The sequence below is a fragment of the Vanacampus margaritifer genome, chromosome 17 (genome assembly GCF_051991255.1).
Source record: "Vanacampus margaritifer isolate UIUO_Vmar chromosome 17, RoL_Vmar_1.0, whole genome shotgun sequence".
NCBI lineage: Eukaryota > Metazoa > Chordata > Actinopteri > Syngnathiformes > Syngnathidae > Vanacampus > Vanacampus margaritifer.
The window spans coordinates 18,259,944-18,277,764 of NC_135448.1; the positions used below are offsets into that span (position 1 = coordinate 18,259,944).

General features: G+C 44.8%; 1 protein-coding gene across 21 annotated transcripts in view; it reads left to right on the plus strand.

The window, feature by feature from the left end:
* The window catches only part of macf1a (microtubule actin crosslinking factor 1a), a 134,957-nt gene that overhangs the window by 32,939 nt on the left and 84,197 nt on the right, over nucleotides 1-17,821 (plus strand). For 6 of the 21 annotated variants that reach the window (XM_077549675.1, XM_077549681.1, XM_077549683.1 and 3 more), the window contains 4 exons: nucleotides 6,557-6,618; nucleotides 9,023-9,112; nucleotides 11,398-11,475; nucleotides 11,555-11,647. In XM_077549675.1, the coding sequence (XP_077405801.1) occupies nucleotides 6,557-6,618; nucleotides 9,023-9,112; nucleotides 11,398-11,475; nucleotides 11,555-11,647 (323 nt within the window). Of the gene's footprint in view, nucleotides 1-436; nucleotides 666-2,794; nucleotides 3,849-6,556; nucleotides 6,619-9,022; nucleotides 9,113-11,397; nucleotides 11,476-11,554; nucleotides 11,648-13,621; nucleotides 16,630-17,821 lie in introns of those variants that run through there. The other 15 variants (XM_077549668.1, XM_077549664.1, XM_077549666.1 and 12 more) reach the window with 9 other exon arrangements.

A 17,821-nucleotide genomic window follows, 5' to 3' on the forward strand; every position in this document is an offset into this window, starting at 1 on the left:
GTATGTTCCATGTTTTTATAGCAATAGAACACAATATTGTGTGGGCCTTGCAAAATCAGTCAAAATCCAGTCAAACAGCCTGGCGCGAAGGGGGTCGCTTCGGTTAAAATGGCTGGGAGTGAATGAGTTAAAAAAGGGTACAGCTTCAGTCCTGTCAACTCAAGTTTCCAGTAGATCACCAATCTGTTTTGCATATACATTACTTGCATATTACAATGTTTAACTTATAGTATACCACAGCCCGTTTAGGCAGTCACAGGAAGTGCAGTTTGTGGCTTCCTGCTTTCGAGTTTCATTCGCCCAAATGCTCTGCGATGACTTGATTGGCGGAAATGGAATTCACTCTAGAGGGTGAGTGAGCTTTAGAGAGAGAGAGAGAGAGAGAGAGGGCGAGGGAAAGAGGGAGGGCAACACCACGGAGAGAAGCAAAGTGCACTTGTTAAGCTGGCTAGTTTTGTGTTTGTGATCCCATGAGATGCTTTCGTTTTCCTTTGGATCCTAACCGGGCGTCTTTCTTGGGGGAGGGGTCATGGACTTTCTGTGCGACCCGGGCGTCATGGTGCCCATCCTGGTGGCAACGGTGCACTTCCTCACCGCGGCCGGCTTTTGGTTCTACCGCCGCCGTCATCGTCGGCGTCTCCTCGCGCCACTCGTGCTTGAAGGAGGTAATAACTGCCCCCCCGACAGGAAGGAAGTAGATCTTGTCATATTAGACATGAGCGTCCACACACTTCCTGTTGAGACTCCACCCACTTTTTGATTTCAGTCACGATTTTTGCATGTAGTAGCATGTTAGCTCTTAATTAGCTTTTTGTGTTGCGCATAGCATCCTATTAGCTTTTATGGCCTTTCGGGAATGGACACCTGTTACCTTGTCAGGTTTTAGCATGTAGCATTAGCGCTCCAGGCTTGCTAACACGAAACCATGTCACGGTTCTATTTAAAAGGCAGACACGTTGTTTCTCCTGTTACAGTGAAACAACCCGCGTATGAGTATTTGCTCGTGCTCGTGCTCCGAGTCCATATTTGGATCCAAAAGTGAGGCCATGCTTTCTTTATCAGAAGCTTTGTTAAACTGTTGGCTGCTTGCTCTGTGAGCTCTTGATGCAAGTGGACTTCCAGTAAGCCACTCGTGTGCATTTTTTTTTCACTTAGAAACCTTCTGGCCACAACATTCACAACATAAATTCATCTCCGCTGGCTATTGAGATCTAATCCAAACTAACAATTAGTCCAATAGTGCTCAGTTTCTGTGACCTTGATTCAGTTGTTGTCTGTGTTTGCGTCTTCCGACTTAGGTGAGAATGTAAGGCTGAATGGTTATTTGTTCTTTATGCCCTGCGATTGGCTGGCGACCAGTCCAGGGTGTATCCATCCTCTCGCCCAAAGTCAGCCGGGATGGGCTCCAGCACACCCACGACTCACTGATCACATTTGTCACACCTACCCAAGCTAATGAGATCCAATCAAATATAGTCTCATATATGAAAACACTTATAAGGCTTCGTTTTTATTAATTTGACAAATTTTGTGTCTGCTTTAATACTGGAGTCCCTCAGGACTGCGTCCTGGGGCCCTGATTGTTTTCGCTTAATGTCAAATTCCTCTCATTTGTGACTTCCTCTTGCTTAATACCAAATTGCTCACCTAACCTTTGATTTTGTTTGTTTATGTTGTCCCCCATATCCAGCAATTGGCTGGAACTTCCGGCTCAGGTCACATTGCAGGCTTAGCGTCTTAAGCTCATTTAGGATTTGTTGCTTTTGCACACGGCTGATTTGATCTGCTTGCAGTGTGGTTGGCTGGAATGATTGCTCAGTACCTTGGCGTGAGAGGCGAAACACATGCTGAGCTCTCTGGACTGACTTGAGGGCTGCGTTTAATATTTTTCCCTTGACTTCGATGCTTACCTTTTATGGTGCAGGTGTACCTAATGACGTGGCCCTAGATAGTCCGGTAGTAAAAAACTGGGGGGAGCAGGAACTCGGAGTGGAATTTGAAGCTGGCACTCCCCAATAATTTAACATGTCCCAGGTGTTAGATAACACTTTAAGACGCTTTTTTTGACCAAATACCTCCGAGATTAATGCACTTTACTCAGATTTCAGATTTGCGCGTGTGGCGAATGCAACAGATCGACAACCAACCTCCCACTCCTGTGTCAACATTATCACTTAGCAATCAAGTACGCGCCGCTTACCAGAAGCTCACCCTAATCTGTGCCTCCATCAAAACAAAAGTGTTTCAGTTGACGTAGTGTTTCACGAGCCGCCAAGTCACCGGTGCAGTGTAATGAGCGCTATAGTTTGTAAGAGCGCGGCAGAATAGGAGAGAGATTTACTTGGTTAAAGTTGGTTGTTTGATTTTACACTGGATAGCTGGACAGGCACTCCAGAGAAACGACTTAGTATACCAGCTCTTAAAAAAAATTATACATAAGGAGGATCCCTTAAAAGCTAAATAGAATACTAGAAGGGCCCCGAGGTGCAGCCCTGAGGGACATTGACTTCACAATAAACTACATTTTCATCAAATTACACCAAAGTGATCTTGAGTTACCTTGTAAAGAGTAGACCAACTTTTCTTTACCCAATGAAGTGTGCTGTAAATGTATTAGTCGATGAGATGATCTTGTGTTGTTTGGTAGACGTGAATGTAAGCACTCGCACATTTCTCCCATTTGGCCACACGAGGGCAGTGTCATGCTGCTTGCTCATCTGATGAGTATTGTAGGCTCCTTTAGTAGTGTGGATAGTACGTGGGCGGCTTGTTGTTGAGCTTCACTTGCGATTAGAAGACGGGACTATTATACTGAAAAAGGAGACGATGATACGATGCCAGGAAGTGCGAGTGAGGGAGATTAGAGCGAGAGGAGCGCTAATCTGAGTTGCTCGGGCGTGCGTCTGCTTCATGCCAGACGAACGCTGGACCAGAAGCCAGGAAAAAGGAACGAAAGACGGGAGTTGCCCAGAGGGAAATGGAGACTTAAGTGCGCACGTGAGAGCTGTCATTTGATGATGTCACTTTGTGTTTTGGTTTTGCATCCACGGTCCATCCATGTAGTAGAACATTATTTAATATAATGTAGTTTGTTTATGGTGTTTTGCATTCTTTGTTATTATTAAGCTAAGCGGACCGACTTTCCTGAGGCAAAGTATTTCATTTTTTTTTTTAAGAATTTGACTCAGCATCCACAGCTCGTGCCGACTCGCTGCTTCCCGCCTCTCTCCTGCTCTGCTCTGTTTTGGTTCGAACATGACACAGCAAAACTTTCCCCGGCCAGGAGGCGTCGGGATGCGAGGAAGCAAGCAAGGCGGAGCTTCCAGCGTGAAGGACTGTGATTGGATGCAGGCTTCTAAAATTAGGAACAATTACAGACTTGGCTGAATCGCGGGCTGGCCGTGAATGCTGAGAGCTGCCTGATGAGGAAAATGAGACTGAAAACACAAGAGACTTAAAAGGTGACCGTCTGTGTAAAAATAGAGTTTCCTCAGCGTCGCAGAGTCAGGCGAGAAGATGAGGAAGTGGCCCACAGAGCCTCGGCCAGCTGATCTCTGCAGAGGCGGCGAGGGGAGGAAGGCGGGGAAAGTGAAGTCATTGAGCTGAGAGGAGGGGACAGAGGAGAGGAAGGCACCCTGACACAACACGTGTGCAGAGCGCCGCACAAGCACGGCGCCGACGGGCCGGGGCGACATGGCGGGAGAGGACGGCTGAGGGGGATTTACCGGCTACCGGCCTCGGGGCAGATTAGGACGTCTTGTGGACACTCTTTGAAGGGACTATGTGGCCTGACTACCGCAATGAGTCTCGCCTCAACGCGCACCTGCACTCGCTCATGTGCTGTGCAGGTGGGTGTGAGAGTGACAGGTTGTGCGTGTTTGTGTGTTTTAAGTGCTGTGTGAGTGTGGTGTGAGAGTATGAGAGAAAGTGGATGGCTAAGAGTGGGTGGCTATGAGAGGGTGTGTATGAATTTTTGCGTGTGAGACTGTCTGCATTTGTGTGTGTGAGATTGCATGTGCATGTATGAGTTTTGCTGAGACTGTGTTATTGTATATGAGAGTGAGTGCGCATGTGACAGTGAGTGAGAGATTGTGCTGGTTTGTGTGAATGAAAAAGTTTGTGTGTGAGAGAGTATGAGAATATATCTGTGTGAATGAGAGAGTATGTGGAATGTGAGCGTGAGTAAATGTGAGACAGTATGTGTTCCTGTGAGTGTGGTTGTATGTGAATGTTGTGTGAGAGTATGAGAGAAAGTAGAGTGTGAGTGCACATGAGTGTGAGTGTGTGGTTATGAGAGGGTGTGTATTCATTTGTGTGAGAGACTGTCTGCATTTGTGTATGTGAGATTTCATGTGCATGTATGAGTTTTGCTGAGACTGTGTGATTGTATATGAGAGTGAGTGCGCATGTGACAGCGAGTGAGAGATTGTGCTGGTTTGTGTGAATGAAAAAGTTTGTGTTTGAGAGAGTATGAGAATATATCTGTGTGAATGAGAGAGTATGTGGAATGTGAGCGTGAGTAAATGTGAGACAGTATGTGTTTTCTGTGAGTGTGGTTGTATGTGAATGTTGTGTGAGAGTATGAGAGAAAGTAGAGTGTGAGTGTACATGAGTGTGAGTGTGTGGTTATGAGAGGGTGTGTATTCATTTGCGTGAGAGACTGTGCATGTATGAGTTTTGCTGAGACTGTGTATATGACTGTATATGAGAGTGAGTGTGCGTGTGAGAGATTGTTCTGGTTTGTGTTAATGAGAGTGTGTGTGCATTTGTGTATGAGAGTATGAGAATTTATCTGTGTGTATGAGAGAGTAGGTGTTTGTGCATGTTTGTATGTGGAAAGTGTGTGTTATAGTACGAGTACGTGTGCTTGTCTCTGTCCATGAGTGTTTGTGTGAATGAAAGTGTAAATGTGTGAGAGGGAGAGTGCGTGTAAACAATAAATCCCCCATTGTATCGTGAACGAGTGCCAATGTGTGCCAGTTACCTCCACACTGTAATGCTGCACAAACATTTTATTTTATGATACATTTTCTACTTTATAATCATACACTATACATGTCTGTGAATGTATGTGAGAAATATATATATATATATTTTTTTTAAAAAAGCACTTGGAAGCATATTTGCTCTCAGCTGAGCCACCCGAGCAGCAGGTTTGGGTAGCAAGGCGTGTTGCAGTGCGGTGAAACTATGTCGCAAGCGCTTGTCGAAAGACTCACTCACTGACTTCCTGCTTCTACTGTCAAATTGACGTACGTGTGTGCGTACGCTTACGTTGGCTTTGAGATTTTTCACCTACTTAATCCTCAATCCAACAACCTGGTCAGAAAGCCGTTCTACTTTAGGAGCAGTTGAAGGTCTTTAGAGCCTGTGTGTGTGTTTGTGTTTGTGTTTGTGTGTGTTTTTGTGTTTGTGTGTGTGCACGAGCAGGAAGTGATAACGTCTCCACGTGGCTTGGCGCTCTGTCTCCGTGGCAACAGCTCAACACCTGTTTTTCCACGCTGCCGCGCTCTTCGAGCCAAACATAGAAACATTGGGCCAATGGTTTTTATTTTTGAAGCACTTTTTCCCCCCAAAAAAAGCTGGATTTCGGTGATGTCAGCGGACATTAACATATGTTTTCAAAATAAGGCGGCGGCTTAAAAGGTGTTGTACAAACACAAGGAGGGAATGGAAGTACTTGGGAGTTTCTCCCAGGTGGGATGATGTCACAAGGAGACGGAGAAGAGGAAGATGGCTTCCAGCAGCGTGCGTGTGTGTGTGTGTGTTTGTATGTGTGTTGTTTGCGGTGGGAGAGAGGAGGCAAGAGATAAGACGTTGGTGGCCCATCATCCGCTTCTATTCCCAGAACAAATGCATCACCCCTCTGGGCCGCAATGGGCGTCCCGGACGCAAGATTGGCGATTGAGACAAAACACACAACACAGGCCTTCCGCCAAGGCCCTAATTTGGATCATTGTACACCTTAACAAATGTTTTGTGCCCACACACTGATCTGCATATTAGCTGGCCTAAAAGGGGGCATGTATAGATAGATTGAACAAATAGGGGTCCCGGCGTTGACCCCTGGGGAGCCTCATTTTTTTATACTGAGACACCAATTTCAGCAAAGGCACTACAATTATTCATGTATTTCAGACCTACAGCTCATATATAAAGAAAAAAGATCATCACAAGAGAGAATAAAATGTTAAACGTAAATATTAGTATTTATACATAAACGTTATGCTTTTTCAAGTCAAAAAACTACACACAAGGTTTAAAACTGACTGACATATTAGCGGTCACTAATGGACGTCTGACCTCATGACCTCATCATCTTATGCGTCATTTTGCAGCGTAAACAACTACAATGTGCTACTCAAGCGTGTCAACAAAAACAATTAATGTCCATCAGCCACAATGCAGGCCCTTCGCAAATCTTGCTAATTTACCGGAAAAGATGTCGGTGTGAGTGTGTTGACTGAGGGGGGAAATCCAACACGATCAAAATGAAAGTGTTTTTGATGATGTCATTAACTCTCCCTCTCTCTCTCTCTCTCTCGATTCCCTGCAGACGAGCGTGACAGAGTTCAGAAGAAGACTTTCACAAAATGGGTCAACAAGCATCTCATCAAGGTACTTGCATGTTTGCCGTTCACCATTTCACATATCGGCAGTGGCGTTTGCGCTGTTTTTCAAACACCTAAAGACGCCTCAAGATGGCGCCAAAGCTCAGTCAAATCTAAAAGTACCACATTGGCGTCAAGGAAATATGTTGAAGTGATCTGTCATCACTGCCAGGGTTGATTAATAAGGGCCATTAGCAAATCTTTTTACAATCAATTATTCCATGGGTAATTGAGTAAAACCAAGTTATTTAACTCTTTGACTGCCAAAAACGTTAAATAACGTTTAGTAAAATCCTATGGAGGAGTGCCAAAGACGTTAAAAGACGTTTTTTTTCAAAACAGAGATGAAACTAACCATTTTCTATTGTTGATTACTGAAAAACGGAATAAGGTAGAAACAAACTTTTTTTTTCTGATGAAAGATGAGAGTCCAATCTTTCATTTGGTAGTATGTGTGTTTCCATAGTCCAAACACATAATTTTCTGTGAACCTTGAAAGATCAGTCAAAAACGCTTAAATGGGCTGGCACCCACGGCATCCCTTTTCAGAAAACGTCTGGCAGTCAAAGAGTTAAATTGACATATTGCGCCATCTCGTGATCGAAACCAATTATCGATTGTGTGCAGCCCAACAAGAATATCCAAAGTTACTGCGGCTTCCTGAGGAGTTTGAACCGATGTATGTCTGTATTATACTGCCCCCCGGTGGCCAAGGTGCGCACACCAGTAGGAGCAGTCCAATATGCATTGCATTGAAGCATAAATGTATATTTTAGACTACAATTTGATATATAAAACAAACAAACCACCACATCGGTCATTTTCAATGATTCCATGTTACCGACAGCTGGTATAGCGGCACGTCGAAGCACGCCGCGCCGTTTGTGCCGCAGCTGTGAAGTGCACTGTGTGGCTTTGTAATCTGCACACAAACACACGGCGATTGTGAGAAATGGAATGCAGGGTGTCCGTGTCACACGACTGAGGAACGAGGCGTCTGAATGACCCCCCCCCCCCCCCCCCCGGCAACTGTAAGCTGTGAGGCAACTGCGCCAATAGTGGCCGCTGGCATGTGTAACTCAATATCGGCGAGTGTGCAAATGGAGGTCACCGACCACTCAACTGCATTTGGGGTAAAGGCCTGCTAGGATGCTCATTTTAAAAAATATATATATTTTTTTTAAAATAAATGATCATTTTGAATGTCCTGAACTCGCACTCGGAATATAATGTGCCCCCTAGTGGCAGCTATTGGATGTTTTGAGGAGAAAAAAAAAAATCAATCAATCAATAAAAGCACAACCACCCTGAAGACAAAAATGATTACAATAATAATTGAAAAGCATTACTTAGAAAATAAAATAAGCACCGAACCAGTGCAGGAACTCATGGGAAGACTCCACAATTTGACTGCAGCAAGCGCTGAAAAGCAAAGAAAGCTGGCCGGCCTCCGCCTTCCTGTTCAGTGACATCATCCACGCCAGTTTGCTCAGTGCGTTGCAAACATACACACCTTGATTTGAGTGTTTCGGCTGCACAGGTGTGTGTGTGTGTGTGTGTGTGTGTGTAGTGTACACACTCAAAGCTGTTTTGCTGGTATGCTCGCACACACACAAATCCGGCCGATGAGGATTCGGAAGTTGTGTCAATCCTGCTCGAATTGCTTGAAAGCAGTGTGCCTAATAAAAAGTCTACAAAGCTATAAAGAGATTGTAGCACCCGTTTTAATGTCAGCGGCACACAAAGTCCAACTCTTGTTATCTGCAGTAATGTCAACTGTCATGAAATGTTGCCGTAAACTGCTTGATGACAACATCCTGTCAATCCTTACTATAAAATTCCTTTCACCTTATTATCAAAAAAAAAAAAAGGAAGATGTTAAACAGTGTTGCTATTGCCTTGAGTTCCAAGTTGAATTTGTTCTGTGACCACGCTTGCAATCGGCTGAACTGTTCGGAAAAGTCATTCAATCGCGTTTGAGTGGCGTCAAGTCAGCTTTGTCTCCCTCCGGTGGTCACAAGTGGCACTGCAGCGTTCTTGTTTGGAGAACTGCCACAGAACTTCAGCCAGGCAGAAAACTCGCAGTGACAACATGTCGACATGTCCTTGACTGCAGTCCTCGCTTGTATTTTCTATTTTGGATGCGAGCGCTTGTCCCGAGTCAGCTCTCGCCCTCCGCTCCCGTCAGCGTCACGGCGACAGCTTGTGCCCTGCTCTTTGTTGCCACGCCGACCCCACCAGGCTGACATGCAGCGGCGGGTGGTGCATTTGGTACCCCACCTGCTACCCACGCAGCATTGCCGATTTGAATAGACGGAAATAAATGAATGTCAATTTTGATCGTGAATGACCAATCGGAATCGCAGCCCAATATTTGCTGGACCTCACCTCACGTGCTGTCATTCCTGCAGGTGAGGAAGCACATGACAGACCTCTATGAGGACCTGAGAGATGGACACAACCTCATCTCCTTGCTGGAGGTCCTCTCTGGCGTCACCCTGGTATGAATTGCACTCATGCGCACACACACACTCTCTCGCATTCTCTTCTTTACTATCAATCTCCATCACTTTCTCTCTCACTCTTGGACGCTGTCTCATACTCTTCATACTGTCATTCTCTCACTCTCATATTCTCATAGTTTAACCATTTCACACTCTTACACCCTTTTACTCACACACTCTTCCACTCTCACACATTCAGATGAACATTTTGTCTCCCACTCTTGGACGCTGTCTCATACTCTTGACACTGTCATTCTTAACTATTTCACACTCTTACTCTCACACGCTTATACTTACTTTTTTTTTTTCACTCTCACACATTCAGATTAATATTTTCATGCTCTCACCCATTCATACTCTCCACTCTCGGTCTCTTATAGCCTCTTAAACTCATCATTCACATATTTACATGATCTCATGTCTCTTAGTCGTGCTCATACTCTCACATTTTAATACACTCACACCTTCATACGCTGCACTCTCGAACAATCCTAAAATGCTCGCTTTCTCTCACCCTCATTACACTCACACTGCTCCCCTTTCATACTTTTTTTGTGACACGCTCTGAGGCTCTTTCACTCTTAGTTCACACATTCGTCTGATCTTGTTCTTTCACTCTTGTCTCACTCACATACTCTTACACTTTGATACTTTCCACTCTTACTCTCTCTCGTCTGAGCTTATTTTCTCATGTTATCTCATCTCTCTGTTACGCTCTCATTGATTTACACTCTTTTAGTCTATTCTACTTTCTCTATCACTCTCTCCCACGTGCTACTCTCTCTAATCTCACATTGTGTCATGCTCTCATATACATCTGCCGCTTGCCTCCCTCATCTAAGTGATGTGAGTGAGACCATTTCGAGTAAATCCGGCTTTTTCTCGAGGACGCTAAGCAGTCAGGTGACTCTGTTTCCTCCCATCATGCCTTCTTGCTGTCAAGATGTCAACACCGGTCGCATCCAGCCATCTGCTTCCGAATCAATTTTTCTTTCATCCTCTCCCCTCCTTTTCATCCCCCTTTCCCTCCCCCTGCTGTTACTATAGCAACCCAGAAGCAGCCCCTTCCTGAAAAGGGCGTACGCGTCACGTGCGCCTCCTCTCATCCTGCTCGCGGTGGAGGAGGATGATGATGATGATGATGATAATGACGAGGAGGAAGAAGCTCAGGGAGTACGTCCCCCGATTGCCTCTTGCCGTCACCCTCTAGGTGGCGCTGTGGGGCTGCATGCGTGTGGCTAACAGCCAGTGGCCAATTACAAAGCGCTTCATTCGAATGACACGGGATTGGTATAAAAGCGGCATTTTAGCCCCCGCGCGGAAATGCTCACCAAATGGCAGCGGTTCCTTCACATACGAGTGACTCAACTTGAATTCATGTTTTTATATTACCTTACGGGTAATACAACAATAGTAACACGTATTCTTTATCCTCTTCGAAGAGCGACTTATTGCTAAGACCGTCCTCGATGTCAACACGGAAAGTAGAAATTTAACTGAATTTCATTACTTATTGAACTTAATTATTTTCAAATGTATTTATTAAGATAAATTGAAATGGTTGTGCTTTGAATACAACACAAACCTGACTTAAGGTAGCTTTACTTGTATAGCGCTTTCGTATACAAGAAACTCAGTGTGCTTCACGTAATTAACTCTTTGACTGCCAGACGTTTTCAGAAAAGGGATGCCGTGGGTGCCAGCCGATTTAAGCATTTTGACTGATCTTTCAAGGTCCACAGAAAATTATGTGTTTGGACTATGGAAACACACATGCTACCAAATGAAAGATTGGACTCTCATCTTTCATCAGAAAAAAAAAGTTTGTTTCTACCTTACTCTGTTTTTCAGTAATCAACAATAGAAAATGGTTAGTTTCACCTCTGTTTTGAAACAAACGTCTTTTAACGTCTTTGGCACTCCTCCATAGAATTTTACTAAACGTTATTTTAACGTTTTTGGCACTCAAAGAGTTAAAAACACAACATTTAAAGGCATTTACAACCCAACACATTTTAGACTTTTAAAAGCAGAGTAATGGGATTATTATTATTATTTCTTTTTTTTAAAGCTGGCGATGGAAAGTACTCACGACACACGTGTTGACTAATCTTGTGCGATGTTGTCACGTGTGTGCAGTTGCTGCCGTCCACGTCTTTTTAACCTTCCTCACCATCAGAGCTTTCATGTGCATCCTCTTCTTTTCCGCCTGCTAAGCGGCTCAATTCTTTCCTCTCCTTCGTTGTTTTCCTCACTTTTTCTTCTTCCTTTGTGTGTTGCAGCCCAGGGAGAAGGGCCGCATGAGATTCCATCGGCTGCAGAATGTCCAAATCGCTCTGGACTTCCTAAAACAAAGACAAGTACGTCGTCGTCTCCACCTCACATCTCCAAACTCTTTACACACTTTTTTTTTGACGATGTCTGCTTGTCCGCTTCCAGGTCAAACTTGTCAATATCAGAAATGATGACATCACCGACGGGAACCCCAAACTCACACTGGGTCTCATCTGGACCATCATTCTCCACTTCCAGGTCTGTTCTGGCGCTTCCTGCCTGGCTGTGCTGGCTCTGGTCATTAGCATGCACTTGATTTTTTCAAGATTTCATTTAGCAGCTTTAAAGAAGTCTTGTTTAATATATAGTAATAATGATCATGTTTAATCTGGCAAACCTGACCAAATTGTGTGAGAAAAGAAAAAGAAAAAAACAGCACCTTATAGATTCACAATCTTGCTAAAAAATTATTATAATTTTTTTTTACTTTTTAAAATCAATTTACTATTGTATTGTTTTGGTGTAAATGTCTGATTATTCAAATGACAATGTAGTTATTTGCGTATCTACTTAACTCTTTGACTGCCAAAAACGTTAAATAACGTTTAGTAAAATCCTATAGAGGAGTGCCAAAGACGTTAAAAGACGTTTTTTTCAAAACACAGGTGAAAATAACCATTTTCTATTGTTGAAAGATCAGTCAAAAATGCTTAAATCGGCTGGCACCCACGGCATCTCTTTTCTGAAAATGTCTGGCAGTCAAAGAGTTAAAAATAATTTTAAGGAATTTTGCAGAATTCAATCATTTATCTAACCTAATTTAAATATTTTCAAAATAAATTCTATTAAAAATATTGATTCAATTAAAATGATTGATTTAACAAAAACATTTGTGTCTTTTTTTGTATTAATTTAATTAAGTAAAAATAAAATAAAATAAAAATCACGAACAAATAAAAACAAATGTTAATTTGCATTTCAAAATTTTTTAGCTAAAAAAATCTCGTTTTTATTTTATTTAACCAGGAATAGTCATATTAATATTTATAATTTAAATATGTAACCTTTTTTAATGGGAAAAACTATACCAAACCACTTTTACACTTTAATCTTGCACACCACTGGAGATTTTATTCCTAAAAAGTCTAATGAATATTATTGTAAGACATTGTACAGCAACATCATGTTTGACCAACACTGAACTTAAATACAGGGGGGGGGAACTGTTAAATCAAAATATATTACACATAATAAAAAAAATTAACTCATTTATATGAATGAGTTTTAAAACACTTTATATGAAAATGTATTGCACTATTAAGTTAAATACAACAGAACTGTACTTTTGCATACCACTAGAGGGAGCCTTCCTACCACTAGTGGTTGTAGTTTTATCCCAAAGCGCCTCAGTGGCCTCACCGTCCAAATATTTAAAGCATGAAGGCGACAAAGGCGGCCTGGTTGCTCTGGAAACAGCCTGGCAATGCAAGGGCACGAACGTGACTCAAGTACAAGTGTGTGTGTGCAACACTTGGTGGCGAGGGAGACCACTGGGGAGGCCTGCTTGTAGCTTGGACCACCATTGTCGGTCCAGTCATGGAACGTATGAATAGCGTAGCTTGGATAGCAAGCTAATTATAAAAAGATGTGGGTCATAGCGGGGTTTTTGTAATATTCCACTTAAGAATCAGGTTAAAAAATGAGGACTCCTCCTTCACTTTGTTTCTTTGGTGCGCTGAAAGTTGTTCATGGGTCAATGTGACCTGCTAAATGTTATTGTAGTGGTAAAAAAAAATGTTTGCTCACAAACTGGCACACTATTCTGTCTTAGCCCATCACTTTTTGTCTTCCAAATGAATATTCATAAGGTTAAAAGCTTGACAACAACATTCCGGAATTATTAATCATGAGCTCATTGTGATCAGTCCAGCCTTGGTAACATTTTTGAGCCATTTGAAATGCAAATGAAAGGCTGCAATGCGCATCAGTCTTTTATTATTGACAAAATAGCAGTTGAATAATTGATCACAAGTGTGGGTGTCGGTGAAGCTACTAGCTTAGCTAATGGCGTTGAAATGAAGGCATTAAAAGCCTCAGGAATCAATTAGCTCTGTTTTTTCCCTCGTGCCTTTCAGCATATGCAGATCTCGGTTGCTTTTGGTGGTTTTTGACGAATTGTTGCCACTCAACGTGGCCTGAAACGATTGCGGCAGCGCCACCAATCCTCTTAGTACCATGCAGTGATGCAATGAGTCACGTGGCGAATGAGCAAAAGTGTTTTTCAAAGCCGACAGTCAAATATGCTAGAGTTAGCATGCGAGATCCAGCGCAGATGCTGATTTTGCGTCATTCTATGTTAGCATTCAGCTCCGGTGTGTGCATTTGGTCTGCTAACGGTTAAATGTGCGAGCAAGGACAAGTGAGAGAGTAGCAACAAGGAAGTGGAAAAGAGGAGGAGGAGGAGGAGAGTCGTGTGAGTGAGCAAGCAAGGAAGAGAGAGAGGGAGGCTTGGTTTGTATGTGAGAAAGTGACAGAGAGGAGGAGAGAGCGAGAATGGAAGCTGCAGCAGCAGCAGCAGGCGGGAGATAAAAAAGCTTTTCCTCTGCTGGCAAGCTAGCGAGGGATAAAGCAAGCAGGCGAGGGGGGGGGGAGTCGCATCCAAGCGGGCTTCTGGCACCGGAGCTCCGGGCTCGCCTTCATCAGCAGGCCGAAAAACAGCCTTGAGTCTGAGGGGGGGGAGGGAGGAGCTGACGGCACAACCCTTCGGCCAGTGACACCATCACGTCGACGGACTCGCTTGCCTTGCGGAGGAGACGCCCTGTGGACGGGGCGAACTTCCAGACTTCCCTAGCGATGGATGCTGAATATGCCGATCTGACTGTCAACTGAATCTGGATTATGTCCGGGATGGGTGCCTCCTCATAATTAGATACGGCAAGGAGCTGTTACCAGGGGGGGGGGGGGGCAAGGACGGATCGAGGCCGGTCCTCTTCTTGCGAACTCCGGACTTGTTGTGCCGTCGCAGTGCACCACCTGACGGAGGCTGAGCTGGCACATTGACAAAGCTTTACGGCCGGGACCATTTTTTCTGCTCGAACCAATGATACTCCTTGATGTGGATGACATCAGTCTTCAGAGTATCGTCTGGAGGGAAGTTTTGTGATGCTGAGTCCTTTCACTTCAGTTTACGTCAAGGAGCAAATCGTGTGACTCCACAGGACGATATGCCCGACACGAATTCGTCGCCGCAATGTTTTGGCGTCTGTAAAACCTGCAACTCACGCGACTGCTGAAGCCGATGTCGACTATCCAGCAAGCTGTGAGGAGATTGGCCGGGCCGGGCCGCATTCTGTCTTTGCATTGGTTGGCTGTGCTCTGTGTGTCTCCCTCACAACCAATCGGGACGCTGTGCAGCCTCGGCACCACTCGGAAATCGGAGCTTTCATTCACTACGCAAGACGCGGACCGCGCCGCCTTTTAATCCATCTTCAACCGGGGCTACCGGATTGGAATCCCCCCCAGGGACAACCGACGCTTCTGCAGTAGAGTCGGAGGCATCATTAATTCAAGGACTCGCAACATGTGTTATCTGTCATGAGTGAGGAATGCTGAATCCCGTAGCAGGTCTACGTCGCGCTTCCTCCACGCTCTGGATTACGCTGCACTTTTTTGGACGACGTGGTCTCATGCCGCTTATCACCTCGCTTTTGATAAATCACCTGCTGGAATCCACACACATTTTCTTTCATCGCCCGCAAGTCTCTGCAGGGTCTGAGTGTCCTTGAAGTCTTCCGGGAAGTAAAAAAAAAAACAAACAAGTACCATGTATATGCTGATTCTCTGACTATGGCTTGAGAGTGCAGGCACTCTGACGAGATGACCATGCAAAAGAGAGTTAAAAGATGCATCAGGGTGGGGGTGAAGCTGCAACTGAATCATTTATTGGCTGAGGAACAAGGTTCTTTCTCACTCTTTGCCAGGAGTAGCTCATAGCATCCATATTGTTTGTCCGGTCCTATTAAATAGCATCCCTATTTTCTCACTTTGGTGGGCATACGAGCGACCCGAATCCCCCCCCTCTTGAGTGTCTGTTTTCATGGAATTTTGCCGTGACTCAAGTTGGAAAAAAATACATTTTCTCAGCAACTGAAGACAAGATGGGGAACTCAATGGGTTGTGTCCGACATCCGCCAGACTCTGAACTTGTTGGGGGCCCCCCGCCGTCATCCAAGAAGCGGCTACGATTCAGGCGAAGGCACAAGGGACGGAAAAGCAGGAAAGTCGACGTGGAAGAGCCTCAAGCTGTCGAGATGAAGCCTACTTTTGTCGGATTTTTGGACTCGCGCTCTCATCTAATGTTGCCCAAGTTGGATCGTCAAGGTCTGCTTTCCCCAGGATCTGCATGTTCTCCTACCAGTAGCCTTCAAGGCCCGCCGGGTATTCCCCAAGCTCAGCGGACCCCCAAGCTCAGTCCGGCCTGGAGAGGAATTTTCTGCCTCCCCGGAGAGGAAGACGCTGCCAGCGCAATTGTTGACGTCTCCAGCCTCCCCAGCCAAACCACCACCACTAGCCCAGTCTACACTGCAGCAGCTCTGGGCAGTACCACCACCCCGGGAGGGGGGAGGGTCTGCCGGGTTCAGGAGAAAGTCCATGGGGTCTTGGAGAAACCTTGCATACTTGAAGAAGAGAAGGCAAATAAGTGTGAGAGGACAGGGGGGGGAACGATTAAAAGACGGGCAGTGGAGACATTAGAGGCGGTTTCCTCTTTAGGGGAGCGCAACAGTGTGGTCCATATCAGAGAGGTGGATGGTCAGCTCTGCGTGGTGAGGACCGTGTACCCTAGCGACTACGGCTCTCCAGCTTGGACGGGTGACCGTGAAGTGGAGGTTCACAAAGAGCCACCTGCTCCTTTTCCGGTCACAGGAAATATTCTCAAAGTCCAACTATCGGAAGATGAAGGAGACACAGAAGAGGATGCCTTCAACCAAACCTGGATGCCGGACAATCTCGCCGGCGAAGGACTTAGCTTGGACACGCCGAGTCGCACGCTAGAGAGATGCTCCCTCTTGGAATCCGGCTACGCCAGCGACCTGCCAATGACCTCGCCGGAAACGGCCGTCACTACGCCGAGCCGCGTGGACTGGCAGACGCTAACCAGTTGCTCGTCTGAGAGACTGGACGCCATGGCGGAGGAGGGTCCGCAGGGATTGCAGCAGGCTGCTGGTAGACACCTGCCGCAGGTCAGCTCGGATCCTTTTATCATTCTGAAGGGCAATGACGCAGCTGTTTTTTGTTTTTAAGAACTGGTTCTGGAGGAGCGTGATTATTTCTTTTAAGGGCCCAAAGTCTTGCCACTGGGGAGTTACCCTTAATTAATTTGCTCCCAAAAACGTATAAATACGTTCTATTTTAAATGTTTTAAGTGTCCCAAAGACGTATTTATATGTTTTTTTTTTTTTTTTTAAATATGCTAGATCATACAGAAGTATTTGATGCAGCCTCTGAATTGCAGAGAACGGGTGAAGAAATGGTAGTAATTAAAACAACGGCCAGCAGGTGGTTGCGGAGGATAAGAGATCAACCAGGGCTATGCTGAAAACAAGCTCACAGTTCTAAACAGATTTGTGAATAATGATGAAACTTGCCTATATTCTAATGCTAATTGCTGCAAAACGCAAACAGATGGAAATATACTTTTTTTCCCTGATGAAAGAAGAGATCCTAATCTTTCTTGATTGTACGTTGAGAACTTGCTATACTCCAAATTTTGACTTCATCGTTTGAACATGTAGACTCTCGCTATTCTAGGGCTTTTAAGGATGTACTGTGTGCGTGTGTTATCAGGGCCGCTGGCCTTGTGTTTCCTGCTTCTGTCCCAAGAGTCTAATCAAGGCGACACAGAGCAACTCGCCTTTTCCATCCTCTTACTTCCTTGCTCTTTATCCGTATCTGTTACCTTTCTGTATTCTACTACACGCTTTATATAACACTGTGCATCACGTTAGCAGCCCAGTGTCTGTTGGAGCTTCTCTGCAGCAAATCAGGCGATGCAGAAATTTGCAGCATAGCTGCCAGGTAGATAGATGCTAGGCGCACTTTGCTGAGTCACTGCTGTGTCGGTGCGGGACAGGTTTTTAAAGGTTCCCTTGATCAGAAAGTAGCAGCAAACAACCATTTTTGTCTTTAAAATATTGAATAATGAACGCGAGGATTTAGCCACTATAGCCCTCTATTCACATGTTGTGAGCAGGTCGACGTGCTAAGCTGAGCTCATTCACTTGGCTCAACGCCACATGGAGAGTCGGGGCCACCATGAGCAGTTGGATTAATCCATTTGACAGGGATGTGATTTTTCCGCTAATTCGCGGAATTCCGCTTTTTTTATCTCCCCCCCCCCCAAAAAAAAAATCGATTTTTTTTTTTTTTTTTTTT